The 20,290-nt window shown below is 34.1% G+C and overlaps 1 protein-coding gene across 4 annotated transcripts in view; it reads right to left on the bottom strand.

Annotated features, from left to right (window-relative positions):
- LOC119078061 (synaptogenesis protein syg-2) overlaps window positions 1-20,290 on the bottom strand; it is a 162,278-nt gene that overhangs the window by 85,739 nt on the left and 56,249 nt on the right. For all 4 annotated transcript variants that reach the window (XM_037185496.1, XM_037185495.1, XM_037185497.1 and 1 more), the window contains exons 4-5: window positions 6,288-6,411; window positions 2,970-3,054 (exon numbers count right to left, since the gene is read on the bottom strand). In XM_037185496.1, coding sequence (XP_037041391.1) covers window positions 2,970-3,054; window positions 6,288-6,411 — 209 coding nt within the window. The remainder of the gene's footprint in view (window positions 1-2,969; window positions 3,055-6,287; window positions 6,412-20,290) is intronic.

Raw genomic sequence — 20,290 nt, 5'->3', positions numbered from 1 at the left:
GAACTAATTCAAACCCTTATATTCATTATAGATCATTGTCAATGTCGTTTAAGCTGTCAAATAAGTTGTCATTTTCACAAAGCTACAGTGAACGACATCTCAAATGTCTCACTGTCATTTTTTTCAGAGAATGTCATTGTGAATTTGCAATGCCACAATAAAATTCTCAGAAAAATTTGACAGTGAGACATTTGAGATGTCGTTCACTGTAACCTCAAATCCAACAAAAAAAGTATTGAATGGTGAGACGCCACACAAATTTACATACATTTCAAGGGGCGGCTTTGTGAACGAAACAACTTTTGAGGTTAGCTTTGTGAAATTGACAACTCATTTGACACTTTTTGAGAGAAGAAACCGCTATGTGACACTGATCTATCGCCTGAGGCGTTGACATCTGTTAAATAGTCGCCAAAGCTTGCCAAGAAAACTCTTTCTACTCTTTCTCTTTCTTACTCTTTCTCTGAACAAATTTCTTGTTGCATCGATGTGACGATCTTCTTTCGCTGTAAAAGTATTTATGTCCAATAAATTGGTGCACCTTTCTCAATACCAACGAAATATTCCTCTACAATTAAAATTCGAAATAATTTTGTCTTGCACACAACCGAGGCAAATGTATCCGGTATCAAAAAAGCCAAAATGATGTTCGAATACTAACAGAGATAAAGATGCAAGAGATAAAAAAATGTAAATTTCAATGAAGTGTATGTTCTACTAAATAATGCTAAAACAACAGCATTAAGATAACACTAAAAACATGTTGACGAAACAAAAGGATTTTAATTGGTATGGCGTTACACAATGACATTATTTCCAAAAATTTAATTAAAATTTTCAGCACATCTAACGAAACAAATGTAATGACCCTCTTTCGCTCTCAATGTCGTTAGTATTTATCTGCATCGTATTCCGTAATCATGTGCAGAAATTTTAATAAATACCAGCATTCATTATAGATGCAAAATTCGCAAAATTTAACTTCCACTTGCATTATAATAATGCTGTCGAAATAAATAATAGCTCAGGGTATCCATTTACAAATTATAATAATGCTGGTTGTCAGATTGTGATACTGCGCTGTTATATTTTGGATCAAAACTGATTGTTTTTCTACGATAGAATAGCAACGACTTCTTTTTAAAAATAGCAATTATGAATAGGAATAGTATATTACGTACTGGTTTGGGAATTCTTATATTGACAAGGTGACGTTATAGTAGCTTGAGCCGAAGGCGAGCGACGCAACCTCACTTGCCAACGGAGCAAATGATGAAAATAGAACTTTTTGTATAAAGTTTACCAGTTCGAGTACCATTGATCAGTATGTACTAATTGTACACAAATGTTTCACCATAACTAATCTCAATTTACATTTTTTCATTTCATGTATCTATTATGCGAAAAAAACACAAATTGAATTTGTAAATGGGATTGCTTGATATCATTAAAACACTCTGAATATGCAATGTACAAATTGCTGTTCAGTTATAGAGGTAATAAAGATGAACCGAGTTAAAAAAAACTTTTTTTTTGAAATAAAGTGGACATCAGTGAAATTTAGATAGGAATTTGCTTCAGCTGATTTCCAGCTGGTCCACTCGTAGAAACAGAACTATTTTTATACGATTTTAGCACTTGTGCATTTAGATATTCTACGGGTATGATCAAGTCAAAGCCGTTTTGTTTGTATAAGTGAACCAGCTGAAAACAGTGACTATTTTTGAGAAATCATATTTTCCATATTTTCTTGCATTTCCCAGCCTTTTCTAATATTTTCCTTATTTTTCAAAAAAAAAATTTTTGGGAATATTTTAAAGAAAAATTTAGGAAAATGGTTTCTCAAAAATTGTCCCTGCCTAAAAATCAGCTGAGTCAAATTCCTATCTAAATTTCACTGACGTCCAATGTATCAATAATATCCCTCAGAAAAAAGATATGTTTGACTTTGTTAGTCAGGTCTTCAGGCAGAGTTTTTTGAAATTAAATTGAAATTGAATTAAATTCAAATTTCTAAAAAAAAATATTTTCATCTGTAAAACCGAGATTTTGTTGAATAATTAGGTAGAAATATTTTTTTTTTTCAAATCAATTTAACTGAAAAATTCTGTGAAATGGCAACGCGAAGTTATTGGCAGCGAAACATGATGGCAACGGAAATGAGAAAAATCGCGAAGACTCACTAAAATGACGACCAAAACATCAACCGATGGTCCTTGGTGGTCAGCTCAAGATGAGATGCTATCTTTTTTCCATTTTTCATAGGCTTTTGTTCTGTTCATCACATCGATCCATCGCCCAAAAATCGGTTTTCCGAGACACAGTTCCACTCAACCTGTTTCCTCTTAACCCACATTCTAGCTTAGAAAAGGATACAAATTTCTATCCACCTGAAAAACGATGGATCAGAAAATTGTTTTCGGTATTTTATCGCAATTATGACAAAAAAAGGTCATTCGAATGACGAAATACATTTCGCAAAGAACGAACGAACCGTTATTGCTTATACCGTGATAAGTTATGGACTTTGTTCATGTATTGTCTATTGACAAGTGGATCGACACCGGTTTCAAGTTGGTTTTGATTTTTCACGTTGTTAACAAGTTCAAGCTTTTTTTATGTCAGAACGTTAGACAAATATTTGCTCACATAACAGAGAAACGTAATATCAAAACCTACCGAAACTGCGCACCTACACAAAAACACAAACCGAACAAGCACCGCACTCCAAGAACAGGCAAACGAACAGAATTCAAATTGTGGGCTCCCTAGTCCAAAATTCTCATATAAATTCGGTTTTTTATGTTGGTATAAGTCACTGCGTTACGGGCGTTCCATATAAAATAAGAGGTCAAATAACAAGTAATAAAATCTGTTCTTTTGCCTGTTCTTGGAGTGCCTGTTCAAACACCGTAAAAAATCAGGTCTATTCTTTGAATTACGCCTTACTACACAACAGTTTTACTTACCGACTACTTCTAAGTTTATGTTACTGTTTCTAGTTGGAGTTAACTTAAAATCAACTCTACATCTAAAGTTCCCCACGTCCTTTTCCTGAAAAAAATAAAATATTTTTTGTTTGATTGATTGATTGATTGCTAAACACACTACGAATTCATAAATAAAGTTAATTCAAGGTGAAAGCGCTGCTCTTCAATAGCTATCTCTAAAATAAGTATACAAAAACTCAAATAATCGAAAACACAAGTAGTTTTTGTGTCTATGTGGTAGCAATAGTGGAGCTCTATGTATAAACCATGCTAAATTAACAGACACGAAACTATTATTTGTGGAAAACATTTTAATATTTCATAAAAAGCAAACAAAACAAAAAGCAATATCATTAAAAATCCTTCAAGCACGCGTTCATAGCTTTAAATGTTGTCAAAATTTTCGTGAGAAAATCACCACTCCTCGCTGTTTGTTTTATTATCATTCTATAGAAGTGGGTGTATTAAGTCGATGTTAATGCTAGAGCGCTTGAAGCTCTGTATAACTTAAGTATAAATGAAAAAAGATGACGCAAAAATAAGAACAAAACATGCGGAAACACTTGAAGTGAAAAATCAAGAAAAGATATATTAATGTTAGACGATAATGTCACCCACAGCATTTTGTTTTTATTTTAACTCGGAACATTTTATTTATCATTTTGACATGAACTATTATTTCGAAGATGATTGCACGAATAGTAGAACAATAATCGAGAAGAACTTAATTAGCAAACCGCATGACATATTTTGTTTGAAAGACCAACATTACAATATCTTGGAATTGTTCTAATTTCATGACGGTTAAGTTAGCACCGTTAGTTTCTCAAACTTTTGGCGATATCGCTAACCTCTAACGATTCTGCGCTACGAAATAAGTCAGAGCTATTTCATAGCGCTAAATCAATTTTGAGAAATCTTCTGTACGGTCGTATGGAATTTTGAGAAATCTTTCTGAGAAATCTTCTGTACGGTCGGTCGTTTAGGATTTTGAGGAAACTTCTTGAGAAATCTTTCATAGTATGGAATCCATACGGTCGTATGGAATCTTGAGAAATCTTTCTGAGAAATCTTCCATACGGTCGTATCGGATTTTGAGAAAACTATAAAAATATTGGGTTATCTACGGTTGTCTGGTATTTTGAGAAAAATTCAAAATTTTGGGAATGGGATTTTGAAAAAACTTTTTGTGAAATATCCTGTATGGTCGTACGTCAACTCTCTGAATTCCTCTGAATTCCTCTGAATGTATTTATTCTTATAGACTCGCCCTGTGGGTAAGATCCAATGTTGCATCTTTTGCAAAATCGTAACGTAAATAATCTCGGAGCAAATTCCCAAACGATCGTAGATTTTCCAAAATTTAAAATTTTTCTCAAAATCCCATACGATTGTAGATTTCCAAAAATTTTAAAGTTTTCTCAAAATCCAATACCTGATATTGCCGTATTGCCGTAAAAAGATTTCTCAGAAAGTTTTCTCAAAATCCTATACGACCGTATTGAAGATTTCTCAGAAAGATTTCTCAAAATCCGATACCACCGTGTGGAAGATATCTCAGACTAGAGCAGATATCCCGAAAGTTTTCTGAAAATACCAAATGCCTGAATATTTCTCAAAATTGATTTAGTGCTAACTTATTTCGTAGCGCAAAATCGTTCGAGGTTAGCGATATCGCCAAAATTTTGAGAAAACTTTTGGGCTAACCTAACCGTCATCTAATTTCAATTTTCTGACCTTTTGTAGTTGAATAACGACACAAATATCGATTCAATTGTCTGGAATACTGGAACATTCGCTTTCTATACCAACAAATTACACGTAAAATTATGTCAGGCTACAGGCCAACAGTATTACACAAATTGAAGCGTTCTCTCTATTATTGAAAATTCAATCAAACCATTACTATTATTATAGCATTCCTAAGGCAATTTACTTACATAACTAACAGTTTCAACTGGTCAACATTGTGTCGTTCCTTTAATTTGTGTGAAAACAATGCGGTCGTTGGATCTCACAGTTAATATGACGAGAATAAATTGAAAAGATGGATTATTTGGAAAACAGCCTACCGAAGTCGGACCGATTTAGAATTGAAATGGACCTGGCTGGCAGCACTAAGGCTGTAGTTGTTTTTATGCGTCGAAACCCGTATTTCTCAACACTCATGCCAATACTCTCTCTAGCAAACAAACTCTCAGCTCTATGTGTCACACCTTATTTATTTGTACTGTTGTACAGTCGGGCTATTTATTGTGTATTAACGGTTTCGTTTTTATTGTTATACTTCTCCAGATTGCAATACGTCTAAAAGGACCAAACCCTTGTCGGATGACATGACTAACAAATTAGAACATTTATCAGATGAAAATTATCGTTCAGATCAGTCTTAATAAAACTTGCAGAAACAAAATCTAAGAATTGAAAAATCATGAATTTTGTTGGCCCGGGGCCAAGACGGAGGCAATAATCACACGTTCACGTAAACTTGTCTTTTCACAAACTATTATGTACAGAACTTTAAACACGATCAAAATCGGAAATACTTTACAGCCCTAGGGTCTAAAAATATATTCATCGCACCACTGCACGAGATGTGTTAAGTTTGTGTCACTTGACCTCAAATCCTGTGATAAATGTTTGACATTTCAATCTCTTTAAACATTTAATCCGTCTTTCTCTAGAATTAGAAATGATGTGCAAGTAAACATATTAAACCGATTAGAAATGAACTCTGCAATTATTGATAGAAGTATAACGGATTATGTCGAATGGAACAAAATAAGACAAAACAAGTAATTTGATGAAACAATATAACCGAAAAATATTTGACTTTTCGATCTGTTAAAGTAGACCTCACTAACTGGGTTACACCGTACTTATAAAACTAACCCTACCAATATCGAATCGTTTTCTCTTAATGCACCCACTCACATTTAACGAATGATTCCATCGTTCGACGTAGTCGTCAATAAATGGAAGATTAAATTGAATTTAGTTTTTATTTTTTTACGAGAAAAAATAATAAATCGACAGAGAAATAATATCAACGGACACAACAATAAAGGAAATAAAGACGAAGAAAAAAAATACTCGTTCAAATGAACGTTGAACAAACTATACAATTTACCGACAGAGATCGAAGCGCAGCTTTGAAAATATTAGTTTTAAGCTTAAAAATAACAGCAAACAACAAACAAAAAAGAAGGAAACTACAGTGAAGAGCTCGCTCCAACACAATATAATCACATTAAAGCATTGAAACATTGAAAAGCACAACTGACACACTTTACTTACTAATACGGGAGAAATTATTAATTCCGCCGGTTCACGTATGGTGCGAAATATGGCACGATCCTCTAACACCTCTTCCTCGCGCCAATGTGACGGTGTGCCAGCATGCGCTCCGCGTGTGTCATAACTGCAAGTTTATAATAAAATCATTTATGGTTGAATACGATTGCTAATTCATAATTAACTTGGTCAATTAGTTTATCAGGTTATACATTATGCAGACGAAATGTTTGCACACATGCACTTAAACAATTGTGCGGTTCGTCCGTTTGCGGTTTTACGTGTGCTATACCACGGATTGTTGTTTTTTGATTGTGTGAGAAAACTTTTTCTAAGTTTTACCAGCATTACTAAGGAAAATGTAAATAATAGTCCGGAAAATGGTATATAGTGAATAAGTTACCACAAAAACTAATATTTCCCTATAGTACTTTGGCTGTGTGTACACACTCATACACAGACTCTTTTCTTTGAAATCTATTTAATTACGAGCATTTAGAACTTCCGGAGTGCTACGAACAATCACATAATTTGTGTGGCTTCCCTTGGGGTCCGAAAAGTTATTTCGTCGTCATCACCCAGTGAGGAATATTAAGAGTAATATATGGCCTACGTTTGACAATATTACTACACATTGAGGGGGAAACTGCTCCGGCCAATTATGGTACAGGACCCAGAAATGTCATAATGTACCCGGAAAGTCACAATGTTACCATAAAGTCAAAATGTTTCCATAAAGTCACAACGTTATTGTAGAGGGGCAACGATGAGCGGGTACTTTATCGTTGGCCAGCTCGTACAATTTGACGGAACAGTCTAAACGTCAAAGAGTAGAACTGACTTTCTAAATGAAGCAATCCTCCTTCTGTCAAATGTCATGTGTAAGTTGCTCCATATGCTCCATATGTTGTGAACTATTCTTGTGTCGCGGATTATTTAAATGTTGTCGTGCTACAAAATGTGAAAAGTCACAATAATTTCGTGACATATTTTGTGATTTGTGTAGTCCGGAATTGTTCGCACGTAAATCTCGTATAACAAATGAAAGCCTAGATTTTGTATTTTAGTTTTTCGTTGCAGGTCACATGCGCGTAGGTAACAAAAATGCTGTTTCTGATCCTGTAAAATCGGTTAAAATACCTTGTCTAAGAGTATGCTACATCGTGAGTTCAATTTTGCTACATATTGGAATGAACAAGACAATCCTTTGCACAATGGAAATCAAACAACGTTACACAAAATAGAGACTTTCTAGCAACAGTCATTGTAAAGGGAAAAATATAAGTTTTATACAAGAAATGATCTCACAACCAAGTCGTGACAAAGTAATACAAGAAATAGAGCTTGTCAGAGTTCAAGTAAAAGATCGCGAAAGTCAAGAATAAGTCACGCAGTCTGAGAAAATCAAAGCCGTGGTACAGCACTTTTCAAAGAAGTTTTCCCCTCTGCGTTCACATTGTTAAATTATTCCTCAGACTCTTTTCAAACCGAGAATTCATGGTCGTCCCAAATTAGACTGAAGACAAACCACCTTATTATTTACTGTATAATCTAAATTTTGGTAATTTACAATGTAGCACAACACACACATCGAGCAAGTAATGAAGATAAATAAGTAATATGCATTGTGTGTAGATGTAGACTGTAGACGGAGCACAGTCTTTTTTTTCTGTGCTACGGAATTGACTCAACAAACTAACTAAATAAATAGATGTATAAATGGGGTAGTGTATACACAAAATACACATTTATATACACCGCATCGGTTAGCTTTCACATTTCCAAAGCTCAGTGATGGGAATTAAAATGTCTGATTTTAATATTGTATTACTTTTCTACATCTCTCCGATGTTGTTTATATACGGTTGGATACAACGACATTATATTGAAGCTGTATATTCTCTGTCTTCTAAAGTTTATTATTTAAATGTGTATATATGTGCGCTACCCTTGTCCTTGTTGACAATGTAATTTGTCCCCAGCCATTTTTCTGTCGAAACTAAAAATCTAAATAATGTACCGTTCTCGTATGGACAGAAAGAAAAACCACCATCAATAGATGTACGATTTTCGTCGACCGTATGACAAGAGTCGGCAAAAAAAATGTCTCCATTGTCTATGTCAGTGTGTGCACTCGAACGGAACTTTAATTTCAGAAAGATGCGAGCTGCTCATTTTCTTTGTTGTACGTCGACAGTAATGAGGACAATTGTTCTGCATGTCTCTAGTAACCATTTTTTCTGCATATTCTTGACATACTTGAGAATGCAAGGGGCTACTCAACTCACCACTATCGATTTCATTACCAAAACCAATTTTATCTTTTCGAGAAAATTGAGAGAACAGACAGCAGGAGTACGACTCTTCTTGTTAGACAAACTCTTAATTTTGTATGTAAGTAACATCCTTAGATTTCATAGATTTAAAGGAAATTCTTCTCAAGATTTTCCCGAAATGTATTAGCTTGAAAGTGATATAGCCCCGCAAGATGATATTAAAATTACACCGAACAATATAGCGTTATGCCATTCTGTCATTTTAATTGTCTCATTAGTGAGGTATGCGAAAGAACATCCACAGTTAGTCTACGTTATCTTTTTTAAAAACGAATATGCTATTTCGTAACAAGATGGATTCCCTTGGATTGGGTACAAAACAAGTTTAATTTTCAAAATAACCGGATTTTTTATTCAAATTCTAATTTTTCCGGGTGCCAATAGTCTCTTTATAATACTGTGGCTAATGGCACCGTGTGTCAATAGTCTCTTTATAATACTGTGGCTAATGGTACCGGGTGCGATTCGCATTAGTATAAAGAAGAGACTATTGGCACATGGTCCCTTTAGCCACAGTATAATAAAGAGACTATTGGCACCCGGTGCCAATAGTCTCTTCCTTTTAAAACAAAATGCTCTTACAAACCTTTTGTTTAAATCTTTGAAAGTTTTGATAGAAAAGAAATTCTAGGAATGAACGGAGTTCGGTGTGCTACAGAATGTGAATACGTATCGGTTTAATCTTTTGATGCGGTTTTTCCAACGATCATTTGCCAGGTTTTGTTATTATTACTTAGAGAGTGAACGACGTTTTGCATCAAAGGAGATTAGAGTTTGTTTACAAACGCTGCCTGCGATTTAGTATTTATTCGTGGACTATCGCTGAGTTGTTGGAGAAATCTTGTCTTCATATGTTTCGAGCGGTAGCTTGCGGCTAAATAATAACGCAGGCGATTTTATTTTTTGAAACATTCATCAGTGCATAAAATTGTTCTCTTCTTTCGGGCGGGCGTGGTGAATCATCCATAATGATATTATGAAATTATAAAATTTTTGTGTACTGGAGAGGAATTACAAATGTGATTCTCTATCGGGTCGCTTTTTCAATTCTATCGTCGTTAACCGTTAAAATGTCATACATTTTGGTGTCTTGAGTAGAGAAAACCATTTGAATATCCAACATTTTGATTGTTTTCTCTACCAAAGATATTAAAATGTTTGACATTTGAACGGTTAACCACGATAGAGTTGAAAAAGAGACCCGACAGCCGTAATTCCACTCCAGGAAGTAAATAATTTCGTTATGCTCATCTAGCAACAAATGATTTTCTTTCAGCTAGTGACTTTGTAACACGGGCAGGGGTCGTTTATTTTTCGAATGTCAAATAAGGGACCTAATACATTGTATGAAAATGAACTCAAATGAGCACTGACAAAAGTTGAATTAATTTTCTTCGCAAAATATAAAGCTACTAAATATTTCAGGCCCCCAGTCAGATCAAGTACTCCTGCCTGGTTTCACTCTGCCGTGCTTTTTAAATAAAGCATTTTGCGAGGTGTCAATTTCTGGGACACCTGGAATTTTTAAAATAATCTAACTTGACAAAAATACATAATTTTCGTCAAGTTGGATGTTCTTGTAAATAATAGGTTCTAGAAGTATTTGCCTAAAATTAATCGTCCAAAACGGATACACAAATAGCTAAAGCACCACACTTGCGATACAGTTAATTTCTTCCCATCTTTTTTTAGAATTATTTTTCTTCAATGCGACTTTATAGTATAGCATGACATAACGTTCAACCCACAAAGCACCGAAACTGGATTTCGTTGTTCCATTCGCGTATCGTCGCTTTATTCAAATTATTAAATCATTTCACTAAACAAAATTTTGTGTGCGGTAAGGTTGAAAGATAGACACTTAGACAGTCATTTGAATATTTAAAATCTACTGAAAAATTATTTCTAAGAAGATTTTTTTTTCCAGACGATTTTCCATGCAGTCTTCCTTTGTACTTTTTATTTTTTTAAATCAAACCATAAATAAATATTTTATGGGACTGGATGTGTAGTTGTGTGTGTGCGCACTTCGTAGGGTGTAAAGTATAGTTCAATTTACTTATTTTTTTCCCTTAAAATATTTTATGTGCCTAATAGAATACTTTATGACTTGGAAAATACCCAACGAAGAAAAAAAAACAACAACGAAGACATTACAATTTTTTGTTCTGTCAATTTCCTACACTTTCAGACTTTCGCGTGTGTATACAGATACGTTTCACGGCAGGAAGTTTTCCATATTTTCTTTTTATCTCTTACTGAATTGTGTATATGAGACGGCACAACGTCAGAGTATTTTATACACCAAACCAAACATAAGAAATAAGCTTAATTCCCAGTTTGTATAAACAGCATTACTCACGGAAAATGCTATAAGAAGTTTAGTGTATGAATTATGGATGCTTTAGAGAGTTTGTTACATACAGAAGGAAATATCTTTTGAACGTGAAATTAGTTGAGAACAGACGAATTTTCTCCCCGCTTTTATATTCATGATATACTTTTTTCATGTTGTAATAATAATACAAAACCCTATAATACACAAAAGCTTATAAAAGGTAACGAAGGTAAATCATTAAAATAAAGAAATACTTTCACACTGGAGCTTCATTCGAATCTAGTTTAAAAATGAACGGCATTCGGTCGGAATGAGGAAAATTTTTTTATATATAAAAAAAAGAAATGCGCGCAAGATGAAATGTAAAATATGTAGATTATTATTACATAAGGCTTTGTGTACACCTTTACCATATTTTATAACAATGGAAAATCAAGCCTGAAAGATGCGGCAACAAGGAAGAGCTTTTAAAATCTCGTGAATTTATTTTTTTATATCCTTTGAAGTATATGACGAGTTATTACTTTAAAAAATATTCGTCGTTAGTGCTGTGCTGATCATATTTATAAATATCGACGAGGCTCTAAAAGCCTGGGGAAAGCTCAACAGTGTATTAATTACCAGTGCAATGGTACGAATGATAGAAAAGCGTTCTTTACCGCTGTGGGCACAAGTACTTCATTTTACATCAATACCTACCAAACTTATTCAACTTATTGATAGAATATAGATATATGCAATAGAATGTCACTGTTTGTATCGTGTAGCTTTCAGAAAGAAGCAAAAATATTTAATTTTCATTTTTCTTATAATTTACTAATGCGATACGTTCCATTTCTAAATTTAGCTAAAAGTTGTTCATTTGTAGTTCAGCTAATTAATTTAATCTATGAATTTGTCTGTTGTGGACAGTGCTGTAGCGAGACCTTTAGTTAGTAGTACATTCGCTGTAGAAGAAGGCGTAGGAACGAGTATATCGAGAGGACTTGAAAGTTTTAAACGATAGTGAATAGTCACTGGATAAATGATCGGGAGGGTGATAGTCTCGATTTTGGTCGAGTCTCAAGATATTGGCTTCCCCCTCCAAAATCGTGTTTTTTTGGTATATTTTGGCTTCCCAATGCCAAAATATAAAAAAAATAGTTTCTTTGGGAAAGTTTCAGAGTTTTGAATTCTGAACAAAATTCCCCTTGGACGCAACTTGGTGGAAAATACAGGGTGGTCCGTAGCAACTGCCCAAGTTGAAAATTTAAGAAATATATGGTTTTTGAGCATATTGTTAAGCTTTTAAATGCCAAAATACGAAAAATAAAAATATATCCGCTACATGGAATCATAAGAGCATTAAACTCTGAGCAAAACTCTCCTTGGTAACCAACATGTGAAATACAGGGTAGTCTGTAAGTTCCGCGAAGGATGAAACATGTTAAAATTTTAGTTTCATTCGACAATTTTTGGTGTAATCACACCAAGTCTTCTAAAGTCTTAGTCTTAGTCTTCTAAAAATGTAGAGCAACAATTACGGAACTTAGTTCATCTCTGAGAGTTTTTTGTAGAACATGAATAGCAGCAAAAACCAATGGTTTCGCGAAGAAATTTTACGCTGCACAATCCTCATCCACGAGAAGATTGTGATGAATGAAAATATATAACACTTATACTAAAAATAATTTTGCTATTAATTTACTCTGGCTATAGAGATAGAAAACCGATTCAACTTGTACAACAACATCCCTAAGCTTCAAAAGAAAAAATTTAGCTCATTTACGACAAAATAGTTTCAACTACAATGAAATTTACACCAAAAATTGTCGAATGAAACTACCAAATTTTCGAATTGCAATGTCAATTCTGCACCCAAAAAATGACATTTTTGATGTACATTAACCCGTAGAAACTACGTATTGTGTATATAAGGCTATTCGCACGCGCGTGCGATTAGTCAATTTAAGGCTATTCGCACGCGCGTGCGATTAGTCAATTTAAGGCTATTCGCACGCGCGTGCGATTAGTCAATTTAAGGCTATTCGCACGCGCGTGCGATTAGTCTATATAATGCTATTCGCACGCGCGTGCGGTTAGTCTATATAAGGCTATTCGCACGCGAATAGGTGTGTAAATGTAAATCTAAATTAAGGTGGTTTCTGTCGAAGTTAATTCAAATCTCTTCATATAAAAATCCCTCACTATAAGTGTCTATAAGTGCAACACCATCGATTCCTTTTACAAAATGACCTAAAAGAAACTATAGGCCCCTTTTACAAAATGATGTAACAAAAATTGTTGATATTTCTTTCAGACTAATATGCAATAAACTATTGATTCCTTTTACAAAATGGCACAAACTATTCTAATGATTCCTTCTACAAAATGATGTAAAATAAACTATTGACTCCTTTTACACAATGGACAGAAAGAAATTATGACACTTTTCACAAATTGATCTTCATTCATGCATGAGCATTGCTTATTAAGCTACCTTTTATTAGACATAATAATCTAACAAAGAAGATATTTGTACAAACAGCTAGGAGCAGTATTTGAGCTACTTAATTTGCCAGCTAAAAAAAAGTTTAGGACTAGAGTAACTCTAGTAGAGTACGTAAAATGTAAAATAGTAATTTACAATTCTCCTTAAAAAATATCCTGTATCCTGTTCGGGAGGTAGCGAAATAGCCACCTTATTAGACATACAAAATAATTCACATCCACATGTGAACTTTTTCGTTGAATCCTTACATTCTCTCCCTCATCTGTGTCGACCTGTTTTATGTGCGGCCGAAGTGCCGAGAAAATGTATCAGCTGCTTTCATTGGTTTAACATTAAATGGGTGGGTGTCTCAGGACATAATACTTTTGCTCATCGTGCAAAACTAATTAATTTCGCTACAGTCTTCGACATTTCAAATGTCTCACTGTCAAATTTTTCTGAGAATTTCATTGTGTCATTGCGAATTCACAATGACATTCTTTGAAAAAAAATGACAGTGAGACATTTGAAATGTTAAAGCCTGTATGAAAATAAAAGTAAAATATTGAAGTATTTGTATTATTTTTGTAAAGAAATTAATGTTTACTTCAAAATGATTTCATCGTGCTAATTCGCATACAACACAAAATATTATTACGTTCCACCATAGAACTGAAGCATAAATTCGATTTCTATTGGTCAAAAGCTGATACTTATAGAGATTTGAACTAACTTCGACGGAAATCACTTTAATTTAGATTTACATTTACACAACTAAGAATTCATTTATTTGATTTCGCGTGCGATTAGTCTATTTAGGGCTATTCGCACGCGCGTGTGATTAGTCTATTTAAGGCTATTCGCACGCGCGTGCGATTAGCATCGGCCTACAATTTACGGATGAGTAAACCATTCGTCTTATCTCGTTTTAGGCGATTAAAACGTAGAACTTTTTTTATGTGTGAGCTATCGGTTATCATATAACAAATAACTATTATTTGCCTGGTGGTCATTTTGCTCATAGTGGCTCTGCAATTTTGAATGTCAATCCAGCTGTGCAACCTGTCCAACTACCAAAACTATTGGCTACCAAATTTTTGATTTATAAATATAATCTATAATTTATGACCTGGACAGATAAACGGTCCATTATAGGTTTTTTTTAGAAATCAATATGAAAAGGTATAAATTAGACAATGCCGTAGCTAGACCTTATTTCATCGTTCGAAAAATGCATTTTAATAATAAAATTTACCCCAGTCTTCCGATTTCTGGATATTTGTGTCTTCTAGAATAATTCCTTAAGAGTTGTGACCCGAAAATCAATCCGAGAAAATGTTAAGTGAATTTTTGTCGAAAATCAATGCGAGAAATGATAAATTGAATTGAGATGGTCCGTTCTTTTCATTCTCACTCAGTATATTTGTTTGGTGTATACGATTTATCATTCATTAAACCAATAAAGTAAAAGATTTCGTATATTAAATTACTCAAAACGGCGTTGACCATACTTAAAGGCAATAGATCGGATCCTGCTTGTCTAAATGGACCAGGAGGTATGGAAATTAAAAAGCAGTTACATTCGCAAATGTGTAACTCAAACTGAATGGTAAAACCATATGATTCATGATTCCATTACTCAGTTGTAGCATAAAAATGGCTACTTTTAATCAACTTCATCTGTAGCCATTTATTTACCATTTATAGGCTCTCTTAATCACAATTCACATCATTTATTTGCTAAAATAAATCGTCAATGATTCCTTTACCACTATAGTTCAAATATACGATTACAAAAACCGAACAACGACCGTATGTATAAATATACAACCGTAATACATACAAACGAAATTCCCTTCAGTTTGGAGTGTACATTTACCCAAAAATAAATGAAACTAAAAGCTGAACAATGTTTGATAAGAAAGTCAAATATAAATAAAATGTCGTGTTTGTCGGGATAAATTGGTTACATAAGACGTACTGTTATGCTGAATGTATGGATGCTCTATGATGTTTATGGATGTATATGGTTATGTATATATCGTATCACATTATTATGTGATTTTATAAATTGAGGACTTGAATTTCTGTGGGATACATACATAAGCCTGATGCTAAAGCATAACCAAAAGTGTACATTTAATATTTGATACCACAAGTTGTCTTGTCGTGCTTTGCCAAAGACCAAATATTATCTTTTTTTTATGTCTTCACAACGACTCTAACACCGTAATTTGTTTTTATTTCGGTATTTCTTATCATGTGTTGTACAGGTTCAACTGTTTGACATTTTTCTGTCATTACTGTGATAAATCGTTGCAATAACAATCACAATATAAGTGAATTGATTATGTGGGGTGTGTGTGTGCGTTATTGAAATGGATAGTCGCACTGATTTGTAATTCAACGCAAATCCCTCCGATCACCACCGGAGTATTGGCTGACGGCATAGTAATACAATTCCACAAAAGAAATTTGGTATTACATCGAAATGGTACACTGGTGATAAAGGATTAGACCAATTTTATGAATAAAAACAAATTTGGGATTACGAGTATAATGAAATATCTTGAACGTAGTCAAGTTGCGAACGAAGTATGACCTTCAATACAATCCTATCGTATTGAATGGGATACAAAAGAAAAGTTTTCGAAAATTGGCATTTTCTTGCGTAGGATGGTGAAGGTTTACACAAAGCCACCTCCAACATCAATTTATGCACAGACAAAAGTTTTTATACTTGTTTAAGTCCTTGTTGAATCAATTCAACAATTTCATCGGTTCATATCACAAAGGAATTAGGGAATTAAGAGAGGTGTTTGTATAAATCGATAAATTGTCGACTTGTTACTTCAATACATTTTCAAACTAGTGTCGAATAAATCAAACGCAAATTATCTAAATTACTTAACTAAAATAATGTGTATACGTCCTCTTATGCCAATTTTCCCGTCATATAAACAGCAATAATATGAATTACATTAATATGGCGAAACACACATTTAATTATATTGTTACCGCTTAAAACCATTCAAGTGGAGCAGCACAAAGCAAATTTATATAACAAAAACCCCCAAAACTGAAAACACAAACATCAACAATTTCACCCTTTGTAAAATCATTTGGAAAATCGTTCGTTCCATAGTACCAGAGCTTCCCGTTTCATCAATTATTGTTCTCTGATTCCCATTCTAAATGCTACAATAACAATATCGAGTTCCATATGTGTGTGTGGGGATTGGTGTTCCGTTTTGTTTGATATTACACGCGACTGCGGAAGCCATTTACTTCTACAATAATATCAACCTAACCTACAAATCTGGGAGAGTTACTATAAACAAGGATTTTTCCCAACCGACTAACGATTTTTTCCATGGACAAAGTGGTATAAAATAAGTCCGAGCTTAAGATTGCAATCATCTTTACAAACATTTTCTGTTCTTCATTTTTATTGTAATAAGGAAAAGACTACAGACGTTCTTAGCTGTATGTGAAACCGTAACTTTTTAACAAGTGTATACGGATGGTGTATTGATGTGAAATATAGAACCGAAACTGAAATGGAAAGAAATACAAATTGTTTTAGATGTAATAATGCGATGGTTTGCACTGTGCGCTGATGCGGATTCAGAGATTCGATTTTATTTGTGCGGAAAAACTAGAAAAAGTCATTTTGTACGGCTTTTGTTTGCTGATTAGTTTTGCTGTACATGGGGGTTTGTTCAACAGAAAAGAAACGAAAAAAGACCTCTACTTGAAATAAAAATTCTCAGAACACTATTGTCCATTGAAATACCTATTCTAAACTGAATGAATAGTTTTCCTGGAATTTTATTTCATTTAATTTGAATGGCTCTATTATCACTAGACTAATTTAGAAATGTTAATGGAAATGGGATCACTTCAAAGAGTACTCTTTGTTGACCTTTAAAAAAAATAGTTTTTAGGTCTTTTTTCTTCTAGAAAAAATACCCTATTATGGCCGCTTTGTCTGTCTGTTTGTTCCACAAATTTGGTAGTTTTGGTAGCTCTCAGTCGGTAGTTGGTATTTTTGGTAGTCGGTAGTTTTGGAAGTTGGTAGTTTTGGTAGCTGGATTGATATTCCAAATTGCAAAGCCACTATGAGCAAATCAACACCAGGCAAATAATGATTATCTGTTATCTGATAACCGATAGATCAGAGTTAACATTGCAATTCGAAAATTTGGTGCTATAATTGACTACCAAGCGTAATTTTTGGAGAAGAGATGTTTGCTATTCGAGAACTACACGACGACTCACAAAACTATTCTACATGCTCGCCTATTTAAAGCTTAATTTTTGGTAGTTGACTACCAAACTGGTAGTAGACGACCATGCTGATAGGGATGTGGAAGATATGTTTACTGTTTGAGAGCTGCACACCGACTGATGAAATTATTTAGGCTGCTTGCCTATTTATAATTCGATAATGTGGTAGTTGTTGGTGAAAGTTGGTGGAGATGTTTATTGTTCAACATCTGGATATCGACTAATGAAACTATTCTTCCTGCTTGGCTCCAGAAAAAATCGAGAAAAAGAAAAAAGACCTCGCCAGGCTTTAGCCGGTCTATTCTTGTTAACATTTTCAGCGAGTGAATTCCTGTGAATTAAATTTTGAATTTGAATTTACTGATGCTAATATTCGAATATTTCCATACCTTTTTTTTGTTAAAGTCATTGCAAAATTACCATTAAGGCTGCTAATGATATTAATGGTATCAAAATACTACTCTATTTGACGTGTAAAAATCTCTATTACCCTGCTAGGTGCTTTGATTTTAACGAAAATGTTCTAGAACTTTTACAACAAGTATTCAAACCATTTGATATCATGTGCACTATTATGCGACCTGGTATGGTACAATGTACAATGCACAAGGTGCACAAAGTGAATAGTCACACAATTTTAGGTCAATTCAATTTTCTCACATCCTTAGAAACGAATGACCATTTAAGAGATATCATGTAGTTACTATAACATGTCCGAATGTAAATTCTACAATGTTTTAAAACTAGAAAATTGTAGAAATTTCTGGAGAAAGTCTTAGAAAACGTTTTCTAGAAAATATGTCCTGATTTGACCTGAACCTGAACTTGAAATAAATACGAGAATTATGAGTTCCTATAAACTCTGTTAAACCAAAAAAATTTAATTTTGATTTAGTGAAACATTCTATAGACATCAAAATCTGAAGTGAAAGCATCTTTGCTCATAATGTCCACAGCTGGGCTTGAACTAGCAACCTCTGGTTTATAAATCCAGCGCCTGGACTCGACCAACGACCAAAAAATATTTCACGCAAAAATGAAGTCATTTCAGATGTTTATGTGCCAAATTTAACGTTAACCATTGTTTGCCACACATCAGTAACCACGCTGATCTATCCAATACATTATAGGCGCTGGATTTATAAACCAGAGGTTGATAGTTCAAGCCCAGCTGTGGACATTATGAGCAAAGATGCTTTCACTTCAGATTTTGATGTCTAGTATGTTTCTCTAAATTGAAATAAATGTTGGATTTTATGTCTTATACAGGTGCAGGTAAGCTGATTACCTGATCCTGATATCAATTAAAGTCAGATGTGGGGTTTGCTTAACAAAAATCGGAGGCTGATATAAAATTCTGTTTGACAATTTCTGATTTCAGGTCACTGAGCGGGCACTGGTAGATCATCAAAACAGTACAGCAGCAATATTTGCAGAAATAACTCAGAACCACACCTTGAAAATTATTTAATATTTCGTCACGCTTTTAGACAGAAATTTAACCGACTACGTCTTATTGTTATATTGTAAATTCGATACCAGGAAGGATACAACTATATTTTAAGACAGTAGTGGCTAGACACGCTATACGTGGCAAAATTGCATCTTCGGTTCGATCATTATTTCACATTTAAAGACCTCAACGCCAATTTTCTAATTAAATAAATTTTAGTACTTAAGGCCCGTCATTGGGAAATGACAGGACAGTTTCCCGAAAATGTATGGAAAATTTTATCACAAAAATTCACCGAAAAAATTCAAAGAAACTCACCTCTTATGCTTTCCATTGTATTCGGGCATAGTCTCTTTAGGTCGCCAAGGCATATTTGAACACTAAAACACTTTTTACTCGATGCAAAAACAAAAAGTTTTTTTTTGTTTTGTCGCGACAAAAACACAGAAAATATTTCGACACAATTGTGACACTCCGCTATTATAAGTACTAGAATGAATGTTTGCTGTGTTCACTTCGGCGGTAAAATATTTTCATTCAAAAAAGTGTCCGACCCTTCAACTATGGTAGACATTTATTAAAATTGTAACCTCTCCCACTTCTTTAGTAAGCTAACAAGACTTCGCTGAGTCTAATTATGCCAACTCTTTGAATAAAAATATCGGCTGAGATCGAATAATTGTCCGCTGAGCTTTAACAAACCTCCGCTGAGCTTCGACAAACCTCTAATGAGGTCTAATAATTCTCCGCTAGGCTTCAGTAAGAGTCCGTCAGACCTTAGCACGTTGTAGTAACGCAATGAAGCTAAGCGAACACTCAATAAGCATCAGTGGATGCCTAATAATTGTTGCTATGATTTAATAAGACTCCACTTAGCTTTGGCAGATCTCCGCTGAGTGTCCGATTAGCTCCATTAAGCCTTCCTGAAACTACCTTAGGCCTAACGGACACTTCCTGAAGCCTAGCGGAGAACTATTAGAGCTCAGCGGAGGTTTGTTAAAGCTCAGCGAAGAATTATTAGAGCTCAGCGGAGAATTATTCGACCTCAGCCGATATTTTTATTCAAAGAGGTGGTATAATTAGACTTCACGAAGTCTTTTTAGCTTACTAAAGAGGAAC

Source organism: Bradysia coprophila, unplaced genomic scaffold, assembly GCF_014529535.1.
Source record: "Bradysia coprophila strain Holo2 unplaced genomic scaffold, BU_Bcop_v1 contig_24, whole genome shotgun sequence".
Lineage (NCBI taxonomy): Eukaryota > Metazoa > Arthropoda > Insecta > Diptera > Sciaridae > Bradysia > Bradysia coprophila.
This window is presented reverse-complemented; position numbering and strand designations above follow the sequence as displayed.